The following is a 20,446-nucleotide window of genomic DNA, read 5'->3' on the forward strand; positions in this document are numbered from 1 at the left end:
AACTTTTTGAAATGTATACGATCATTTTTGCCTTTATGTTCCTCTACATTTTACACATTATTTTCATCTTTCCAGATGCGTTTTTGTAAAAGCGAATTGTTCTCTTTGTTCATGTTTTTTAATGCCAAACATTAATCTGAAGAGTAGGTAAAACTGTCAAGTTGTAGTAGTAGGTTAAAATACAATATTTTTAAATGTAGTGGAAGTATACAGTATTATTACATTTACATATTCAAGTCAAGTGAATGTACTAAACATACATTCTCCATAAGGTAAATATACCTAGTTGCTTTCCACCTTCGTTGAACACGTGCAAAGTTAAAAGTCTGCTTGACATTAATAGTGATAGATTTGCATTGAGCCGTCACAGCGGGGAGGGGGGGGGGAGAAAAACAAATATGACAGCGAGGGAGAGAGTGGGATGGTATTAAGTGATAAATTAGGGTAAATGTTCATTTTGCACATCCATTATGCAAATCAAAGCTTCTCTCCCCGCGTTACCTTCCAGAAACCACCAGGTTGTCAACAGCAACCACGCAGGTGATGATGTCGTTGTGACCCTCCAACAGCCTCAAGCGAAACTTCGACTTCTCCCAAGACGATTTCAGGCATGCAAATTCTGCCTCTGCCAAAGGGAAATGATTCGTCCAATTAGCAGTGTTGACAAACCAGCACCCCTGCACACTTCCTCAACATGGATTAGTGTGTCTCTGCGATGCAAGGGGATAATTCAGCTCTGAGGGGGCAAAACACGAGGGTCCCGTCTTCAGGGAGACAAACGCAGCCTGTTGGTTTTAATCTGGCAGCAACATGAGCCTGTTAGTGCTCCTCCAGGCTAACATGTGTAATCTGATTCTGGGTGTTAATGGTGGATTAGGGCCCTGCATTGTGATTCTAACTGCCTGTCCAAATCATTTTCTTAAAGGTCACCTATTATGCAAAATCCACTTCTCCATGTCTCTTCTACATCAACATGTGTCCCCTTTTCTTCAGGTCTCTTCTACATCAACATGTGTCCCCTCTTCTTCATGTCTCTTCTACATCAACATGTGTCCCCTCTTCTTCATGTCTCTTCTACATCAACATGTGTCCCCTCTTCTCCATGTCTCTTCTACATCAACATGTGTCCCCTCTTCTCCATGTCTCTTCTACATCAACATGTGTCCCCTCTTCTTCATGTCTCTTCTACATCAACATGTGTCCCCTCTTCTTCATGTCTCTTCTACATCAACATGTGTCCCCTCTTCTTCATGTCTCTTCTACATCAACATGTGTCCCCTCTTCTTCAGGTCTCTTCTACATCAACATGTGTCCCCTCTTCTTCATGTCTCTTCTACATCAACATGTGTCCCCTTGTCTTCATGTCTCTTCTACATCAACATGTGTCCCCTCTGTGGAAAGAGACTCTGAAAGTAACAGGAACAAAGATTCTCTCTCTTTTTGTCCTGATCCATTTCTATAAAAACCTGTCTGAAAATGAGCTGATCAGATTTTGGCCACTTTATGATGTCATAACGATTTTTTGTCTTGTGTAACCATTAGCCAATCACCAACCAAGGTAACCCCCCCCCCCCCCCCCCCCCTTGAATCTCCTCCTAGAGCACCATTGTGTTCTTTGTAACCAAATCTCTCTCAGAGGGGCGTGGGGAGGGGCTTCTTATTTTCATCTAAAGTAACAGACAGAGAATCAGCACTTTGGGAACAGGGCTGAAACAGAGGGGATTATGGGTAATGCTGCAATGATCTGTTTGGTGTTTCAGCCAATCAGAGAGAGGCTCTGTATATATCTGAGACCTGTGATATATGGATGAAAAACAGTATCATAGTTTTAATGGATCCCACCTTCCTGCCGCTGCTCCGTGTCGGATCCGGATCTTTCTGCTGGGACTTCCCGGCAGTGATCTGACATCTTGGCCGGCGCGGTTTTTTCCTGCTGTCTGTCTCTCTCCGCCCCCCCGCCTGCCTCCCTCAGCCTGGCAGCCGGCGCTGGCGTTTCCTGAGTTTTGGACTTCTTCTCTGCTTTAAGGATCTTGGGCGCTGGGGGCGTTTGTGATGGAAGGGCCTCGGGGGCATCCTCCCTGTGCCAGAGCCGGAAAAAGAGCGAGAGCAGAATGAATAATCGGGACTCAAACGGCACCCCTTTGTGACAGCGAGGGGTCATACCTGTAGAGCATCTCCCACATAAACAGCGCTTTTTTTAATGAGCTCTTACTCCTAGAAATGATACGTTTCATTCAATTTGAGGGGTAACATCCACACATCATCTGCAAATATCCCTGAGGGGCTTTAATAGGGAGGCTGACATCCCTGAATGATGTTTACATGACACTTAATGAACAGTGCAGAGTTCACATTGTATGAAAGCGTGACAGCATTTGACTTCCAGTGCGTTTGGATAGACATGCATACAAAGATCAAAGGCTTCAAAGTGAATGTTGTTGCTTTTGAAGAATTATGCGTCCCTGCATCTGCACCCCCCCTTGCTGATACCTCTCCCTCACTTCCTTACACATGTCTTTTCATCTTCTCCTGTTTTCCGTCTGCCACAATCCCCAGAGTTTGCTGCGGGCCAGAAAGCTGCAGCTGAAGCTCAGCCAATCTGGAACGCAGCTCCGCCTTCCTGGAGATCTGAGAGGGAAGGAGGCACGAGATTGGTTTGTAGACCAAGCCATTAAATCCACAAGTTGCTCATGTACACAACCAACACACTCAGCCTGTCTCCATGTATTAGTCTGCGACTGGCAACATGTCTGGCTGCGAGTTATAAAAGATGCATGACGAGTAAATCAGGTATCGACTTGAGATGAAGTGTTTGTTCCCGCAGCATCCGTTTTAAGCTTACATGGGAACTGTTTTGTAGTTTTCTGTTTCTTATTTTCACATAAAATGTTGATAAAGTCTTAAAGGGGTCCTAATATGCTCATTTTCATGCTTATTTTGTGTCTCTACTGCGACATGTCTCCATGCTTTAATGTTTCTCATACTGCAGCACCTCTTTTCACCCTCTGTCTGAAACCAGAGCCCAGTCTGCTCTGATTGGTTAGCTGGTCGGCTCTGTTGTCGTGATTGGTCAACCGCTTAGAGATGTCCCGCCCCTTAGCGTATCACGTTTATTTTGTTTTGGGAGCGAGAGTGTTACATATTGATAGCATTATGTTCGGGAAGTAAACAAAGGAGTCCAATGGAGACTAGAATACAAAATGTAGTAATATTAAGTAGCATAAAACAGTAAAATATCCAAGTTAATTATAAATACTGCAACGTTGAACTTAAGGACAGTAAATATACTAATTTAGACTCCACTACTTTGAAATGTGGTGTAAGTGTAAATCCATAATCTTTTTCCGCAACATGTGAAATATGTATCTGGGTTACTCATACGAGAAATAAACAATTGTAAATAAGGTGTATTATAAATGAATATAAATAGTATATTAAGTCACTTCTGTTTTATCATTTGCTGGTTTGTTGTGGGCCATTTCATTGCACACAGTAAGTTAAGACATAGGACATTCAACGTATTCCCAGGTATGAATCATGGCTGTAGTGGCGACACCACTGAGTGCATTTATTCTGCTGTTTCAAATTAGGGGATGTAAGGGCGGAGCAGTAGAGGACTGTTGTAGGGCATCACAATAACTTACAGATCTCTCTGCCCTTTAACACACTGAGGCTCTCCTGAACTATCGGGTAATTAACTTTTTCTGATGCTCATCCTGAGAGCTTTCCTGGGGCGAAACATGTCAAATTATTCATACCACCATTATCATTAATTCATCCTAATCACATATGTTCCTCTTTATGATATCTATTCCAATACGTTATTCATAGTTAAAGATGCAGCATCGGGTAACTTCATAGCATCATAAATCAACATGAAAGCATCTTTATGTGAACATATATTGTATTCCTCGTACTGTGGACTTTAGTATATAACCTAGAATATAACTTTTCACATTTCTCCTTTTTTTCTTACGTTTTTAAAAATGTGTAATGGTATTTCTTTGATTCTCTCAGAGGTGGGAGAAGTAATCAGATTTTGCACTTAAAGGTCCCATGTCATGCTTTTACGGTTATTACCCGTCCCCTTGTGTGGTATGAAGGTTTTTCTGCATGTAAACGGTCTGCAGAGCCACAAACCCTCAAAGTACACCCTGTAGGGAGTAAAACTCTAACACAGAGAAGACCTGTCTATGCTGCCCCAGAACGCCTCGTTGGACATTTCTCTTTTTCCATTTGTTTCTTCCGGGAACCAAAATGGACCAATCCGCGGAGCTCCTCACAAACCAGGATCCCTTGGCGTCACTATCAAACGCAGTGGGGGACCTTTAGCGTAAATGTTTAGCTAACAGGGAGTCCCATTGACTTGCATAGAGCTCTCTGGTTGGTAATAGACGAGTTGGAATCACGGAGAAATGCTCTCCGCAGACCCATTCTCACAGCGTTAGAAACCTTTTTCTTACTCAATATCAAGCCACACTTATTGTTTTTACTTCGGCTGTGAGCGTTTATTGTGTGCTCAGGATGAGTTTCGCGCTGTCTCGCTGTATTGACGACCCGGAAACCACACCAGAAAGCCAGCTCACTGAACAGCGAGCCTCGCAACGTCCCGACCAATCAGAGCAAACTGGGCTCACATGGAGGGGGGGGGGGGGGTCTCCAACAGGCCGTTTAGGACAGAGAGACTACACTTAGCTACTATACAGAGATGCTGTATGAGAAACCAATGTGATTTGGGAAAATTGCACAATTTAAATCTATTCTAGTAGACCTCAACAATATAATTATGATCAGTAGAAATGGCCATGACCTGGTATGTATGAACACAGTGCATGACTACTCTGTTACAGTAAAAGTCCTGCATTCAAAATGTTACTCAGGTAAAAGTACAAAGGTATTATTATCTAATCATACTTAAAGTACTAAAAGTAAATGTACTCTGTGTCCCTGGGCAAGACACTTCACCCCAAATTGCACCTGTGGGGATTGTCCACAGTATTGAGTATGTAAGTTGCTTTGGATAAAAGCGTCTAACAAGTAACATGTAATTTAATGTAATGTTGTACAGACCGGCCCATTTCACAGTCATATATATATATTATGTTTTGATTATTATTATTATTGATGTGTTTATCAAAGCTGGTAAAGGTGCAGCTAAGTCTGATTTAAGAGTTGATCATTTTGTGTATCATCTTCATAGTAACTAAAAGCTATTACATGAGGGCTAATTACAATATTTACCTCTGTAGTGGAATAGAAGAGCAATGTACATACAATGGAAATACTCAAGTAAAGTACAAGTTCCTCAACATTTTACTGAGATTGTAAATGTACTTTGTTACTTTACACCACAAGATCCTACATGTATTTGTGCCACATCTAAAATACTGTAATAATACATGATGTATGGATATGCAGCTTGACTCTACTGACTTGTCTTCATCCTGTTTCAGCTGCTGAACATGGATATTTGTTGGAATGCCTTTTATTATTGACTGAATCTCTGTCTGTGCTGTAAAGTCTGCAGTTATAACCCTACTGTCACACCTGAGGGAAATAAATTCAGGATTTTGCTCAAAGATCACACACAGTTAACACTGGGACGAAAATGCAGTTGAAGTGTTTCTGTACCTTGAATCTCTCCTCTGGGGAAAGACTGATTTTTATTTCCAGACTCCCAATCTGTCTCAGCTTCTTCTGCAGCTTCCTCACCTCCCCCATCTGGAGCTCGTCTAAAGCTTCAAAGCTATCTTAAAACCTCTTCTCTGACTCTCTGTTTTTCACAAAAGTGTCAAAGCATTGCCTTTTAAAGGAAAAGTCTGCAGAGGTTTAAATAAATCCCAATGTATCAGACGGCTTGGTGTGTGTTGGGGAGACGTGTCGCCGGATGTTGACGATCATTAGGAGTGTATAACTGTCCTTACAGCGACACCACGTGGACGGATAGAGAAATTCAATGAAAACAGTTACAAATCAATATAATTAAATAGTAGATTTACCATTCAAGGGTACTGGTTAGAGCAGAAGTAGTTGTATTTAGTGTTATGAGTTATATGAAGTTGCAAAACAAAATAGTTTAACTGAGGACGTTTAAATGGGGCTGTAACCATGGCTGTAACCTGACACTGTGCTGCCTTCAAGTGCTACTCAATCAGCTCGTATTTTTGAGACTCCCGGATTAAGATAATTAAAAAAAAAAAAGTAATTATGCATTTTTGCTTATTAATCAGCAAGTTCTTTAAGAAGAAATGGTGTTTAAGGGAAGCCATTCATCTTCAATCTTTTATTAGATAAAAATGAATTTACTTTGGCTGACAAATCAACACCAACAACCGTTTGCATTTCTGAAATATTTCATAAACAAATTAATTTGTCATTCAATTCATACATAAACTGCTTACTTTAATTTGAATAATTGTTGACAAGACAGCGTCTAAACATCAACTCTTTGCGAGAAATACTGCAGGAGAATATTGGATGTAGGCTATTACATTGTAGGGGGATGTAGTTACACTGCATGGTACTTTCACTGTGCAGATATTATGGAGGGACCTTATTCAAAGATTTAAACCAAAAGTGAACCAAAAACACAGCAGAGCAATATTCAATTTACTCCATTACAGGACGCAGGACATCAATTAGTTGTTGCATTTGATAGACAAATAATTGTGATGCATTATTTAAAAAAAATGGGTTTAATGACAAAATTATAAGCTGTCAATAAATGTTCTGTAAATCAATTGTTGTGCAACCCTGTGTTGCAATATAATATGACAAATAAATTCTACTTAATTTGAAGCTGTAGTCACTAGTATCAAGATGATCAGAGGTAGGTTGACACGTACGAGGAATTTGACTTGGTGTCGTGGTGCATACTTAAAGTAAAACAAAAATGTAAAACACAGATAGAGAACTAGAAACATATAGTAAAATATAACAGTATTTACATGGTGTGGGATGGAATAAAATATGGATTGAAATCGGCAGGAATAAAAAAAGAATTGTTGAACATTGTGGGCGGTGGTGGCAAAGTCCATAGCGACTTGGCTTGGCACCTGGAAGGTCACCAGTTCAAGTCCTGGAAAAACCAAGTGCTACCGAGGTGTCCCTGAGCAAGGCACCGTTCCCTACACTGCTCCCAGGGTGCTGTACATAATGGCAGCCCACCGCTCCTAACACTAGGATGGGGCAAATGCAGAGAAACTGTTTCGTTACACAGTACCTGTACTACGTGATGACAATAGGTTGAATCTTCATCTTCTTCATTAATGTAATGCATAGAGTCTATGACGTGGCTGAGGTAAAGGGTCTTGTGATATAAAGTATAACAAGACAAAAAGGTTGGAAACTTTTCTTTCTGGCTCTGAATCGAGTCCCTGATCCCCCAGACTCAGGGCTGGATTACCAATGTGGGAACGGCCCGGGGCTTCAAACCCTCGGGTAGCAAAAGGCCTGAAGAGGTGTGAGAGAGCTGGGGTCTCCTGGCAGGAATCTCAGCTCCATCCAGACCCCCTGTGTAGACTCCTTCGGTAACACACTTTAGATGTGAGTATAGGACAAGGACTTAGAGTTAAGGTGGATAATTATTTGAGTAATTTAAATTGAACAGTTTGAGGTACAAATAAGTCATTTCAGAGCAAACATCCTTAAATATGGAAGCAAATATGTATACATTACTAAACTGTAGGAAATGATTGTCTTCTTTACTGACACTATTTCCAAACGTCTTCTATTTTTTCTCATAGTTTATTTGTTGTATATTTTTGAGAATATATAGGTCCTAAATTCATGAATAAGTAATTTCATAAGAACACTTATTAGATATGAAAGCACACATACAGACTGCTATTTAAGATCCATCCAGACCCCCAGGCCTCTGTAGACTCCTTGGGTTAAAAACTATAGATTATACTCTGTAGGACAAGGACTTACAGATTTAAGGTGGATCATTATTTGAGTAATTTAAATTCAATCAGAAACAGAATCAGAATACCTTCATTAGAGGGGACATTCATATTGTTAGAGTAGAAAAGAGCCAAAGACAGCTGAATGTTACCTAAGAAGCATGCATTAAAACAGATATTAAAATTATACAATTTACAAAATACACATCCTGTAACAGTTCTGAATATATAGCAGCCAGGTACTGTTTAAAGCACAAACACATTGTTATATATGTAAGCAAATATGTATACATTACTAACGTGTAGGGAAGTATAGTTGTTTTTAAATTAGACTATTTCCAAAAGTATTCTATTTTTTCTCTAGGGGACATTTACATTGTTAGAGCAGAAAAGAGCCAAAGACAGCTTAATGGCGGCAGTGGTTCAGTCTGTAGGGGATTGGACTTTGGACCGAAGAATCGCAGGTTCACGTCCCGATAAGACCAAACAATACGGAGTGTGGACTGGTACTGGAGGGGAGCTAGTTCACCTCCTGGGCCACTGCTGAAGAGCCCTTGAGAAAGGCACCTAACCCCCAACTGCTCACTGGCTCCGGCTCGACTGGCTGCCTCCGCTCTGACCTCTCAACTGCATGTGTGCATATATAACTGTGTGTGTATTTGTATATAGTGCATGATGTAAAAAGTGTGTACTGTGTATAAACCTGTACCTGTATAAAAACGCATGTGTGTGCATGACAGAGTGGAAACTGCATTTCTTAATTAATAAAAGTCCATCTTCTTCTTAATGTTACCTAAGTAGCATGCATTAAAACAAATATTAAAATTACACAATTTACAAAATACACATCCTGTAACAGTTCTGAAGATGTAGCAGCCAGGTATACTGTTTGAAGCACAAACACATTGTTATATAAGCAAATATGTATAGCCTACATTACTAACGTGTAGGGAAGTATAGTTGCTTTTAAATTAGATTATTTCCAAAAGTACTAATTTTTTTCCTCATAATTTATTTTTTGTATATTTTTGCAAATATATAGGCTCGCACTTTGAAAGAAACGAATAAAAAAACACAAGAAAACATTTGAAAAAAAAAAAGTTTTGGGAAAGACTGGGCTAAAGACACCTTGTTATCTACACACTCAACTTTTTATTTATTGATTTCCTTCACATTTAAACAGTAGGATTTTCTTTAAGTTTGTTTTATACCGTATAAAAAATATACAAAATAAAATAAAGATTAAATAAAAAAGCTGGGTTAAATGTAATAAAAGTGGGATGGTAATGTGTAGCTATAAAGCACACGATGTAGTAATATGAATATTGAATGTGTCATTTTGAGTACCGATTTATAAAAAGTTCCTCATCACCCTGACACTTAAAGCGTTGTATTACTTCCGACAGTCAGTGAAAGCCTCACAACCAGAAGCTCGAATTTAACAAAGTAAACCGAAACAATTAGTTAAAGGTTGTTGTTCTTTATTTACCCTTTAACTGCCATTTAATGGATAGAAAAACACATCTTACCAAGTGCATGTTACATTTTAGACTTTCTTTTTTTAATGCACTAACCCTCAGTTACAGGAAGTGACATCAACACAAACACACTCCTTTTGTCTGACGACTTTATCCGGAGGAAGTGAAGCTTTTAGAGGCAGCTGCTTCACCGGAGGGAAAAAAAGCGTCCAAAAAAAAAAAAAAAAAACGAAGAGGCAAAAAATAAAAAAACTTCTCTCCGCTTTGCAGGAATTTGCACAGATTTTGAGAAAAATATTCCCAAACTACGGCAGTCCCGGGGAGGCAGACGGAGTCGTCGTTACCGGTAAACGCCACTCTTCTCCATGCATTTGTGTGTAGATTTGCATGAGTCTGCTCTCTCCACCCGTCCTCAGCCGGAAGTCTGTGAGGATGGTCTATAGGTTTTTTTCTGTTTTTTTTCCATCCCTTAGGTTTTTTTTTTTTAGCTTTGCTTGTTATTTTCCCCCCTCCTGCAGCTGCAGGACACACACTGCTGTCTACTAGCTAACTGCATGTTAATCAGCACGGCGGCCTCATTAACTACAAGATGCAAGCAACCGAAATGGAGTCGTTGTGTTCAGCTACGGCTTACTGTAAACAATGCACATCTAATGTGGGGCTTTTTATAAAAGTTAGCTAAGTGTTTTGTAGTGCTTTGGGTCTGCTGTTGAGCCAACTTCTAGCTAAGAAGTTGAATCTGCTGCACAAAGCCTATTGAGATCAGATAGTATGTGTTGGTGTTAAAAACATAAGAAATGCACACCTGCTAGCTGAAGTCAAGTATAGATAGTTGCATGTTTTATAACCTATTGTTGGAGCATTGTCTAATTTGCCACTGTATTGATCCAAAGATATTAATCTCTGAGACACACATGCTATTTTTGTTTCCCCCACATGCATGTCTTCCCACCACACCTCCTCCAATCAGTTTGTTAATACATCTGTTAATTCCTTAAACGTTTTGTTTATACTTCTTTCTTTATCTTTGACAGTAGGAACCATCCAGGCTGTGTTCAAGGCTGCATGACCAACCAGGCAAAGTGAGCATCGGCCCCCAAGAGCCACACACCCCCAAGAGCCCTCAAACCCCCAGATTCACTGTGTGGCAATACGTTTGTGGTAAGATATTCTGACTGGTTATAATAGAGGGAACTGAGTCACAGAGCCAGCCTGCAAAAAATCAGGAACTTGAAACTGAAACAGCTAAATACAACTTACATTTTTGGGAATTTTGTCTGAGAAAATGCACTATCCATGCGGTATATGCAGTATTAATTTAAAGTGTTATTCAAGGTACAGTAAACTCAAATACATCTTTTAACAACATGTCTCACTTTAGATTGTGTTGGTGTGATATTGGAGCTAAAGCCGTAGATATGTTTTTTCCTTCTCCCTCATGTAAAGAAACTAGAGGGCTCATGGTGTAAAATTGCCAAAAGAAAAACACTTTCATAAAACCTTCAAAGAGTATATTTGTGCAGAAGGAAGCATGCATCTGCTCACGCTCACTTGTTGGCAGGGGACGTTTGGTAGAAATAAACTAGTTCCTACCTGTTAACAAAAACAGTCTGTGGATTATCAGGAGTAATTAGGTCATGAATTCAGGAAATACGCAGTGCTGTTGAGTTTTTCAAATGTATTTCTTTGGACTTTTAGCACCACAAGCGTACCTTCGTGTTCCTTTTACATTATTTGAGAAATAACAGACAAGCCCAACCCTCTGCAACTCACACCAAATACAGTTTGGTTGATAAATAGCTGTCTCGTTGATCTGTTGATAATCTGATTCCTGCATGGCTGGCTGGTAAAGGCAAATAACTTCCTGGTGTTGGTTCCTTTTTTTACAGACCTGCCAGTCAAGTTAGGAATGATAACAGGTTTTACTTCCTTATAGATGTTGAGGTTTACCACAGTTGTTGTTTTTTAACATGCTTTACTGCAAAGTAACCTGTGTAGTACTGAGTAGGGTATCGCAGTAATTCATGGTTTTTGCTTTTGTGTTCTTGCAGAAATGATGGAAGACTCTCATTTTAATTCATCGTACTTCTGGTCTCCCATCCCATCTGTACCAGCCCAGGTGAGTCTGGAAACAAGAACATGTCGTTTCTTTAAGACTGTAATGATGATGATGAAGAAAGAGGAGTGATTTGTGACTACAACCAGAGTATTCAGCGAGTAACGTCTGGTTAATATAATGAACATCTCCCCTCTCCTGACAGATTGAGAATGCCATGTTTCTGAACAAGATGAAGGAGCAGCAGGAGAAGAATGCAACCTTCTCTCAGTCCTCTGCATCCCACTACCAAACGGCTCTGCTCACCATCCCAAACCCTGGGATAAAGACAGATGGTGGAGGGCAGGGTGGCGGAGGGACTCACCTCCACCAGGCTCACAGCCCCCAGAACATGCTGTCTGTCCCCTCCACCGGCATCATGACAGCAGGTGAGTCTGGAGCCTCTGGAGCCCTCTCAGTCAGACACTCATCGTGTGTACTGCACGATATATGACATACAGAGAATCAAACTTAAAACCAGAGGTATGCCTAAGGTTGAGGCTGGATAGAAGGAATATTTGACCCCCAAAATGATGTTTTTTATATCAATAACTCACCCTGTTGTTGCTTGAATTCTTAAAGAAAATGTATTTTTTTTCTCGCATGCCTCCACATTGAGCAACTCATCAGGAACAGAAAGTTGTTTTGGATGATCTGATGTGAAAGGGAGCCTCTCACACAACTTGTGCAGGAAAATCCCAGCGTCATTTACCCATACTGTTTGTTCACTAGCTTTCAAAACAAATTCATTTTCTCTAAAACCTCACTTTTTAAAAACACTTAAACGCATAAACAGTGTTGGCGCAGATGAGTAGTGTCAATGCTGAACTGTTTTGAATAGTAAGGTTGTCCCTTTTATAGGAGACCCGAGGTCACATGTGTCAAACTCAAGGCCCGGGGGCCAAATCAGGCCCTTGGTGGATTTAATTTCGACCCGCAGGATAATTTCTAATTCCTATTAGATCTGGCCCGCCGGTATATTGCACGCACACCTTCACTCCATCCTGAGGGTCTCCTCAGCTCAGAGCCTGAGCCCAAACATTGATGACCTTGCCCCCAAGATGAGATGCCAAGTATCTGCTTGAACTAGCATCACAGAGCAGCACACTGAGTTTAATGGATGTTTCCTTCTGCACTTTCTTTCTTGAGACAACAGGGCATGTTTGGTTTGTTCTTTGTGGGAAATAGTTTTTTTGAAGCTGTTGTTGGCCTGTGGGAAAATGTAATCATAAGAAATGACTCTGCAGATAGAGCCATAAGAAATGAATGCAACTGATTATTTAATGTTTCATGTTGTTTTTATAGGCAATCATTTAAGCTTTGTTAGTTCCAGGTTTAATATGTGCAATAAGTTCATTTCAATAAGTTTTGCCATAAACATTGAACCAGTCCGGCCCTCCACTAGTACCCATTATTTTATTTTGGCCCACTGTGTATTTGAGTTTGACCCCCCTGCCCTAGGCCCTTATTTACTTCTAATCATCACAACTTTTCTCAGCATTTTAAATCTTTGTCCAACGTGTCGGCATGCAAGTTTCCCTTCCGTTATTCAAGAGGTAAAACAGGGTAAGAGCTTGATTTAAAAACCATCCTTTTGGGGTTAGAAGTAGAGTTTCCTTTAAGTTTACTTCTCCTAAGATAACAGTGATACATTAAATGATTTATATGATGAGAACAAATTGATATTCCAGTTAGCTCCGAGCAGCACTGTGAGCACACTTTGCCAGCTAACTGCAGGTAAAATGAACACCTGTGTGTCTCTGTTCCCGCCTCAGGGCTTTCTTTCAAATAATGGAACAGGAGCGCTGAGCTGTCACGGTCTTCAGTGTTAGGCATATGCTACACAGAACTGTCTGTTAAAACTTTATTTTTTCAACTGACTGCCAGGGGATCCTAGGGAAATTCCTGAGCGATAAGGGCCGACTGCTCTCATGCACAATCAGCAACTTTAATGCATTTCAAACTTCTGTCATGTGTTGTTATTTCTTTTTGTTGTCTCCTCTGCTCTGTGAAGCGGGTCTGGTCATCACGACTCCTCAGGGAACGCTCGTCTCTCCCACCTCGTCTCAATCGTTTGTCTCCGGTCATCAAGCCACGACCATGATCGTTTCAGCACTTCATTCTGCAGGTGAAGCACACAGAGAGACACCTTGTAGATGGGCTTAATATCTCATGCATTTCCTGTGATCAATTATAACTTGAATAGAAAGTACATTTATTAAACATCTTAAGAAAATGATTCCCTGACTGAAACAAGCATTTTCACTAACTACGCTTACTTGGGATTGTATATTTGCTTTTGCTTAACCTTGCTCTGCTAAAGGAATCAGCAGAGCAAATAACGAATAGTTTTTTAAGTCAACTTAACTCAGGACACAATATTTGTTTTAAATCATTTTATGCAACACTTAATGTTGTTTTAGTGATTAGGAACATGATCAGACCTGTTGGCTGCAGGTAGAGTCCTGGTTACGTTACGAGAGAGAAAATAAAAGCAGATTTTGTCCAGTTTGCACCTAATGATACCTCCAAATGATAAACCGACACTTCTCCTCAAAGCACAGATTGAGTTAGAAAGCATGAAACAAAAAAAAACTCATGGTTTTTAATGTCTTACTCAAGCTGTGCCAGTATTTTGTACTTCTACGTGTGAATCACGCTTTTTACTAAAAACTAGGGCTGTCAAACGATTACAATTTTTAATCAGATTAATCACAGCTTAAAAACTAATTAATCAGATTAATCACCATTCGAACTATGTCCAAAATATGCCATTTCTTTATGTATATTGTTGTGGGAATGGAAAGATAAATGAAAGAAGGCGGATATATCCATTTAACATACAGTAAGTATGTATGTTTATTATAACATTGTTCTGTGTGTCAAAATGAAAGACAGCCCACACACCTATCAATCATCAAACCGTGGGGTCTTATTTCATTACGTGTTGATTTCTATCAACACGTAATGTTGTACCTATGTATATAGAGATGTACTACAGCAAAAGTATTCTCCGTTGGGACTTCCTGCAACAACACCACGCCGTTATCTTGATTCTGATTGGCCAGAAGACATTATCAAAGATGTTCTATTGAGAAGACGATCACTACGTGAAAAAAGTTTTCAAACCGTTTCTAGTCTTCGGTATTTCCAGACAAGTGACTACTGAAATCAATCTTACTAACTGCTGTCTGTGCAATTTACTCCGCGCGTTGGTAGACTTTATTTTGCTTACTTTAACATCATTTTTCATGGTGGGGCTAAAAGCCATTTCTTGGTATGGGTGTAGCCTACCCCAGCCATACCCTGGCGCTGCCACTGGTGGGATGTATGGGGTGGGCCATTCTGCTCATGCGTTAAATGCGTTAAATATTTTAATGCAATTAATTCAAAAAATTAATTACCGCCGTTAACGCGATAATTTTGACAGCATTACTAAAAACATTTCGAGGAGATTGCTTACAAACCGTTGGTGTATTTGTGCTGTTTTATTGATTTAAAAGCTGTGGCGACTGTGGCTGCAAGGGAGTGCGGTCGTCTTTCAACCAGAAGGTTGTGGGTTCGATCCCAGCTCATGCAGCCAACATGTCGATGTATCCTTGGGCAAGATACTTAACCCTGAGTTGCTCCCGATGGCCAACGGTGTGTGAATGTTAGTTCCTAGAGTAAGGTACACTGCTCTGTATGAACGGGTGAATGACATGTTGAGGGGTCTTAAAGATATATAAGTACAGTACCATTTGTTGGACATGATTCTTAGGGCTTGATCATGATTTGAAAAACAGATTCTCAGTAAAGAACAGAAAACAATTTTCGCCTAAACCATTCGAACTACGACTGAAAGAAGATGCACAATTTAAAACACGAGGTCTCCTGCTGCATACTTTGATTTTCGACTTTATGCCAATATACCCACAGAAAATCTTAAAGAGTATTTCTGCTTTCAACCCGGTGCTGTGGATCCTGTTGCAGAGAAAAAAGAAGGGGACGGTGCTCCCCATGTTGTTGTGATGCCGGCGCCCTCCAAGCGAGGCAGAAAGAAGAAGACCACGACGCTGTCCAGAGTCGGTTTGGGGGGAAACGAAACACTAATACTGGCTCACCTCACGGCAGGCGGACAGGTGAGCAGGAGACATGTTATTTAAAAATAGCTAACGAAAACATGACCAAATAACGTTGTGTTTCTTTTGACAGGTGGCATCTTTGCAGCATCACACTGTCGACCCTTACGACCTGAAACACGAAGAGGAGGAACACGGGCTGAAAGACAGCACCAAGACTTACAGGTAGGCCGCAAACCAAAACAAACACACCTGCCGTTTTCTCTGCTCGCTGTAGCTGTGGAATGCAAACACACCTGTTCTTCTGTCCAAATCAAAGTAGAGATGTCTTCGTAGATAACAAGGCTGCATAAGCATCTCACACACACACACACACACACACACACACACACACACACACACACACACACACACACACACACACGCCGCTTCTGAACACACTTCACTGCATGATGTGGCAGATCACGCCTGCTTTATAGTGGACTGTTGATTCCTCCGACTTGAGACACAAACACGTCAGAGCTTTCTTTCTGCCTCTGCCTGCCCTCTACTGTCCTCCTTGTCTTTAAATAGCATGCTCTCTAGTTGTAAAGCACTCTTCTGCTTTTTATAGTATCTACGTACCTTTCCCTGTCAGTTTTCACTGATCTCTCCCTTGGCACCTTTCCTTGTGTTTACCCCTCCTCCCCCCTCTGTCATCATTGATTTATCTTCTATTCTCCTATTTATTATGAGTTTCATTTTTTCTGTGGCATCTTGGTTATTCCTGTGGGCTTCATTTCCCCCTGTCTCCACTTCTTTCCTTCCTCCATCATCTGGTGTCTCTTCTTCTTCTTCCTCCTCCATTCTTCCTCCCATTTCTGTGTCTCTCCGCCTGTAGGTGCCGGATGTGTGCGGCGACCTTCCTCAGTAAGTCTGACATGCAGATCCACTCCAAGTCGCACACAGAGGCCAAACCTCACAAGTGTCCTCACTGCGCCAAGTCATTCGCCAACTCCAGCTACCTGGCCCAGCACATCCGCATCCACAGCGGGGCCAAGCCTTACACCTGCTCCTACTGCCAGAAATCTTTCAGGCAGCTCAGTCACTTACAGCAGCACACACGGTACTGCAGACCCCTCCTCCCCCCCCCCGCTACCGACCACGCGCCATATTCCCCTGTCCTCTTTAACGTGTCCTGCCCAAGTCCCCCCTTTTTTTGAAAGCCCAGACTCTTCCTCTTCCTCTTCCTCCTCCTGGGGAAAGAGATTGGTGTGCAGATGCATATGAAAACGGCCATGTAGATGTTGGCTTGCATGCTATACCAGTTCCATCCAGAAGTGACCTTTTCCAGATCATTAGCATTCAGATTACGACTTTTAGAGTTTGGGCTTTGTCCATAAGATCTTCCATAATTTCGAAAGGCCATTTGAAATGCATGGAGCTTTGTTCTTGATAAGATTGAACCTTTTTGTCATGTATGTAATACTTGCTTCTCTCTGTATTCGTTTGCATTGCATTTTCCCACTCTCCATGTTTCTTTTGTCTGCATGTTCTGTCATCTCTCCTGCTTCTTCAACAGAAACACACACACATGTACAAAGACACATGTTGAAATGAAGATTTAAAGACAGACTTACGTCCATTATGCTTCCCCATGTAACCCATCCATACATTTTCCATTGAACAGTGTGATGTGCGATAGAAATCCTTTGCTGTCATGCCCTGCTTTCTTTTTCTCAGCTTAATTTGAATGTTTTTGGCTGTCATTGAATCAGTTAACATGTCATTGATAGAGGAACGTCAATCTGAATGAAGGGATTTTCAGTTGTTATATGTCCAATCAACACTGGCAGACGGATATGTGTAAAAATGATATGTGACATAGTCAAAAATAATTATGCGATGCTTGTATAAACACCATTTTTAAAATAAAGCAATACACAGCTAACATCCGTAGAGCAGTTAAATTAAGAATGATATCAAATGTTTTTACTTTTCATTGTTCAGTATGTGTCAAATCTACCTTTTTTAAAACCCATTTCTCTTCCCCCCTCGTCAGGAACCACACAGAGTCAAAGCCTCACAAGTGTCCACACTGCACCAAGTCATTTGCCAACTCCAGCTACCTGGCCCAACATGTCCGCATCCACACCGGAGTGAAACCCTACTCCTGCCCCTTCTGCCAAAAGAGCTTCAGACAGCTCAGCCATCTTCAGCAGCACAACAGGTAAGAGAGTCCCTTAGTGTCGGGTTTCTCCTCTGCAGAAGTGTCTTTCTTTGGTTCCATCACCATGAAAGGGATAGCAGTCCGTGTAAGAACATGTGTGCTTTTTGTTCTGTGTTCAGGATTCACACCGGAGATCGGCCGTACAAGTGTATCCATCCAGGCTGTGAGAAATCCTTCACGCAACTCTCAAATCTACAGGTGAGAAAGCATTGAGTCCCTCTCCAACAGTGAGTGCATAAAATGTGTTTTTTTACCAGTGTCAATAACCATTTCCCCCCCCCCCCCCCCCCCGCCCCCCTACAGTCTCACCGGCGCCAACACAACAAGGACAAGCCGTACAAGTGCAGCAACTGCAACAAAGGATACGTAGACGCAGCGAGCCTGGAGGTGCACATGTCCACACACACCGTGAAGCACGCCAGGATCTACTCCTGTGGGCTCTGCAACCGCACTTATACCTCCGTGAGTCAACTCGTGTGTGTGTGTGTGTGTGTGTGTGTGTGTGTGTGTGTGTGTGTGTGTGTGTGTGTGTGTGTGTGTGTGTGTGTGTGTGTGTGTGTGTGTGTGTGTGTGTGTGTGTGTGTGTGTGTGTGTGTGTGTGTGTGTGTGTGTGTGTGTGTGTGTGTGTGTGTGTGTGTGTGTGTGTGTGTGTGTGTGTGTGTGTGTGTGTGTGTGTGTGTGAGACCAAGGTCAGACCAAAAATAAGACATTGTTAACATCCTTGAAGTTTATAACAATCCAAGTTTTCCCCATGTGTGTGTCCCCCTTGTCTTTTTGGAGTATAATATTAGTTTAGTATTCTAATCCTCAAGAGGTTTTTAACACTAATTATGACTTTTATAATAATAATAATAGCTTGGATTTATATAGCGCCTTTCAAGGGACCCAAGGTCACTTGACAAGTAATAGGGCAAACACAAACACAACAAAACAAAAGTCAGACAGACAAAACAACAGATTGATTTTAGGGATATTTCCACGGTACAAAAAGGTAAAATTAGTGTCTGATTTCAGGTGTAGAATCTCTGGAAAAGAACAGGCCATTTAATTTCTCAAAGAAGCTTTACATGTGGACAAAACCAAAATACATCTGCATGGTCTGCAGAAGTTTTGTTTTAATAAAGCCATGACACACAATTCGATTTTTGAAGCTTAAATACGTCAATTAATCCATTTGATTGAGGTCCGATACGACTTGAATCCAAGTTTTTACATGTGCGAGGGTCTGGTTTCAGCTATTGAACGTGTATACACTTCAAAGGTTGTACATTTAAAAAGTATTACTTGGCTTTTTCTGAAAACCACTTCTACGCCTCGCTGCCACCAGACACCTGGCAGCTTTTGTTTTTGCAGTGCAGTCATGTGTCCACTGTTTCCCCTCATCTCAGGAGACCTATCTGGTGAAACACATGGAGAAACACAACCCCGACCAGCTGAACGCAGAACAGGCCAGACAACAGAACCAGAACCAAAGCCAGGTGTCCGCTCAGAGCCGAGACGACGGAGCAGACGGAGGATCGAACCGAGCAGACGGAGGACAGCAGGGACAGAGCAGCTACCAGACAGACGCCATGTCCTGTCCCTTTGACTTGCACCAGTATAAGACTGTGTCCGCCAGTGACATCCAGTACAAACCAGTCACCGTAGCGGACCTCACTTCCCACAAAGACCTCTGCCTCACTGTGTCGGCATCCACCATCCGAGTGGAGCACCTCAACTCTTAGAGGAGAGAGGTGAAGATGGGGGATAAAAGCAATACTAAGACGAACTTTGGAACAAGACTGTGCCTGAACTTTTGTTTGAGACAGACGGGACAAACCATATGGGTGAAGAGTATACTGAAGACTAATTTAGTTTTATTTTTTTATTAGTTTGTCTCTGTTGTTTTTCCCTCTGCCCTGTTTGGTCTGTTTGTTCTGTTGTTTATCTGTCTTACTGGAAGCTGCATGTAAAGACTGCAATAAAGTATGTTCCAGTCCATCACAGTGATGGCTTTATGATAGGATGTGATTCTACTCATCCTTGTTTTACCACCTCCTGCGCTTCCATACACATACAGTTCTGGCCATAGCAATTTATGGTGTGTGTAGATGAAGCTGATAGTTGACTGAGAAGGTAATTTTTTATACTTTCATACAGGGACTGACAGTTTTTACATCACTCTACTGTGTTTTACTTGTTTTACCTGAAAAGGGACTAGAGGTTATTTCTTTTTCAGGAGAGAGAAAATATCAATCAAGTATATATAGATATATATACTACCAGTTTATAAAGTATGATTGTGTGTTTAAAGGATGTGGTAATCCATATAACCTATTTACTCCCATTCGTAGGCCGTCACATAACCTTTGAGGAAGTGATGAGCCGTTTCATGTAATCCTATTGTACTTATTTGTGTGTGTGTCCTAAAATTATTGTTATCTAAATATGTTCTTGCTGTTACACTTCTCTGATAACAATGTTTATAATACTTCCTTTTAGATATACTGACACATCTGAATTTTGTCTCTTTTTTTCAGGCTTAAAAATTCAATAAACCCTCTGAAATGTTTCTCATTATTGGCATTATTCCCTTATGTGTGAAAGTGTTTATATGCAAGGGTATTGATTTAGGGCCACTCCTAAAATAATGTAAATATTCCCTCAGTTAATTTGTCTTTCTTTTGGTCTAACCAACGTCAGAAAAGACTGAAACAATT

General features: G+C 41.1%; 2 protein-coding genes across 7 annotated transcripts in view; one reads left to right on the plus strand and one right to left on the minus strand.

The window, feature by feature from the left end:
- Positions 1-6,899, minus strand: part of LOC307047580 (uncharacterized protein) — a 13,649-nt gene extending 6,750 nt beyond the window's left edge. The window contains 4 exon segments of the mRNA XM_079694569.1: positions 502-625; positions 1,843-2,078; positions 2,510-2,628; positions 5,632-6,899. Coding sequence (XP_079550695.1) covers positions 502-625; positions 1,843-2,078; positions 2,510-2,628; positions 5,632-5,721 — 569 coding nt within the window. The 5' untranslated portion in view covers positions 5,722-6,899.
- A 2,635-nt stretch (positions 6,900-9,534) lies between these two features.
- Positions 9,535-20,298, plus strand: znf384b (zinc finger protein 384 b). 6 transcript variants are annotated; one of them, XM_079640983.1, is made up of 12 exons: positions 9,535-9,728; positions 10,417-10,543; positions 11,434-11,501; positions 11,644-11,866; positions 13,492-13,605; positions 15,396-15,598; positions 15,672-15,763; positions 16,419-16,643; positions 17,580-17,747; positions 17,867-17,945; positions 18,051-18,209; positions 19,136-20,298. In XM_079640983.1, exons 3-12 carry the CDS (start codon positions 11,436-11,438, stop codon positions 19,469-19,471), a joined length of 1,665 nt encoding a protein of 554 aa, XP_079497109.1. In that variant the 5' UTR covers positions 9,535-9,728; positions 10,417-10,543; positions 11,434-11,435; the 3' UTR covers positions 19,472-20,298. The 6 variants fall into 6 exon arrangements, with proteins under 6 accessions (XP_079497109.1, XP_079497110.1, XP_079497111.1 ...); XM_079640984.1 differs by having other exon boundaries at positions 10,420-10,543; XM_079640985.1 differs by lacking the exon at positions 9,535-9,728 and adding an exon at positions 9,906-10,017.
- The last annotated feature ends 148 nt before the right edge of the window (positions 20,299-20,446 follow it).

This window comes from Notothenia rossii, assembly GCF_949606895.1.
Source record: "Notothenia rossii genome assembly, chromosome: 7".
Taxonomy (NCBI): domain Eukaryota; kingdom Metazoa; phylum Chordata; class Actinopteri; order Perciformes; family Nototheniidae; genus Notothenia; species Notothenia rossii.

Bases quoted from the DNA above. Each gene is read 5' to 3' on its own strand.
- znf384b (XM_079640983.1), top strand. From the start codon at position 11,436: ATGATGGAAGACTCTCATTTTAATTCATCGTACTTCTGGTCTCCCATC. The intron at 15,764-16,418 runs GTAGGCCGCAAA...CTCCGCCTGTAG, and splicing joins GACAGCACCAAGACTTACAG to GTGCCGGATGTGTGCGGCGA. The intron at 16,644-17,579 runs GTACTGCAGACC...CCCCCTCGTCAG, and splicing joins CACTTACAGCAGCACACACG to GAACCACACAGAGTCAAAGC.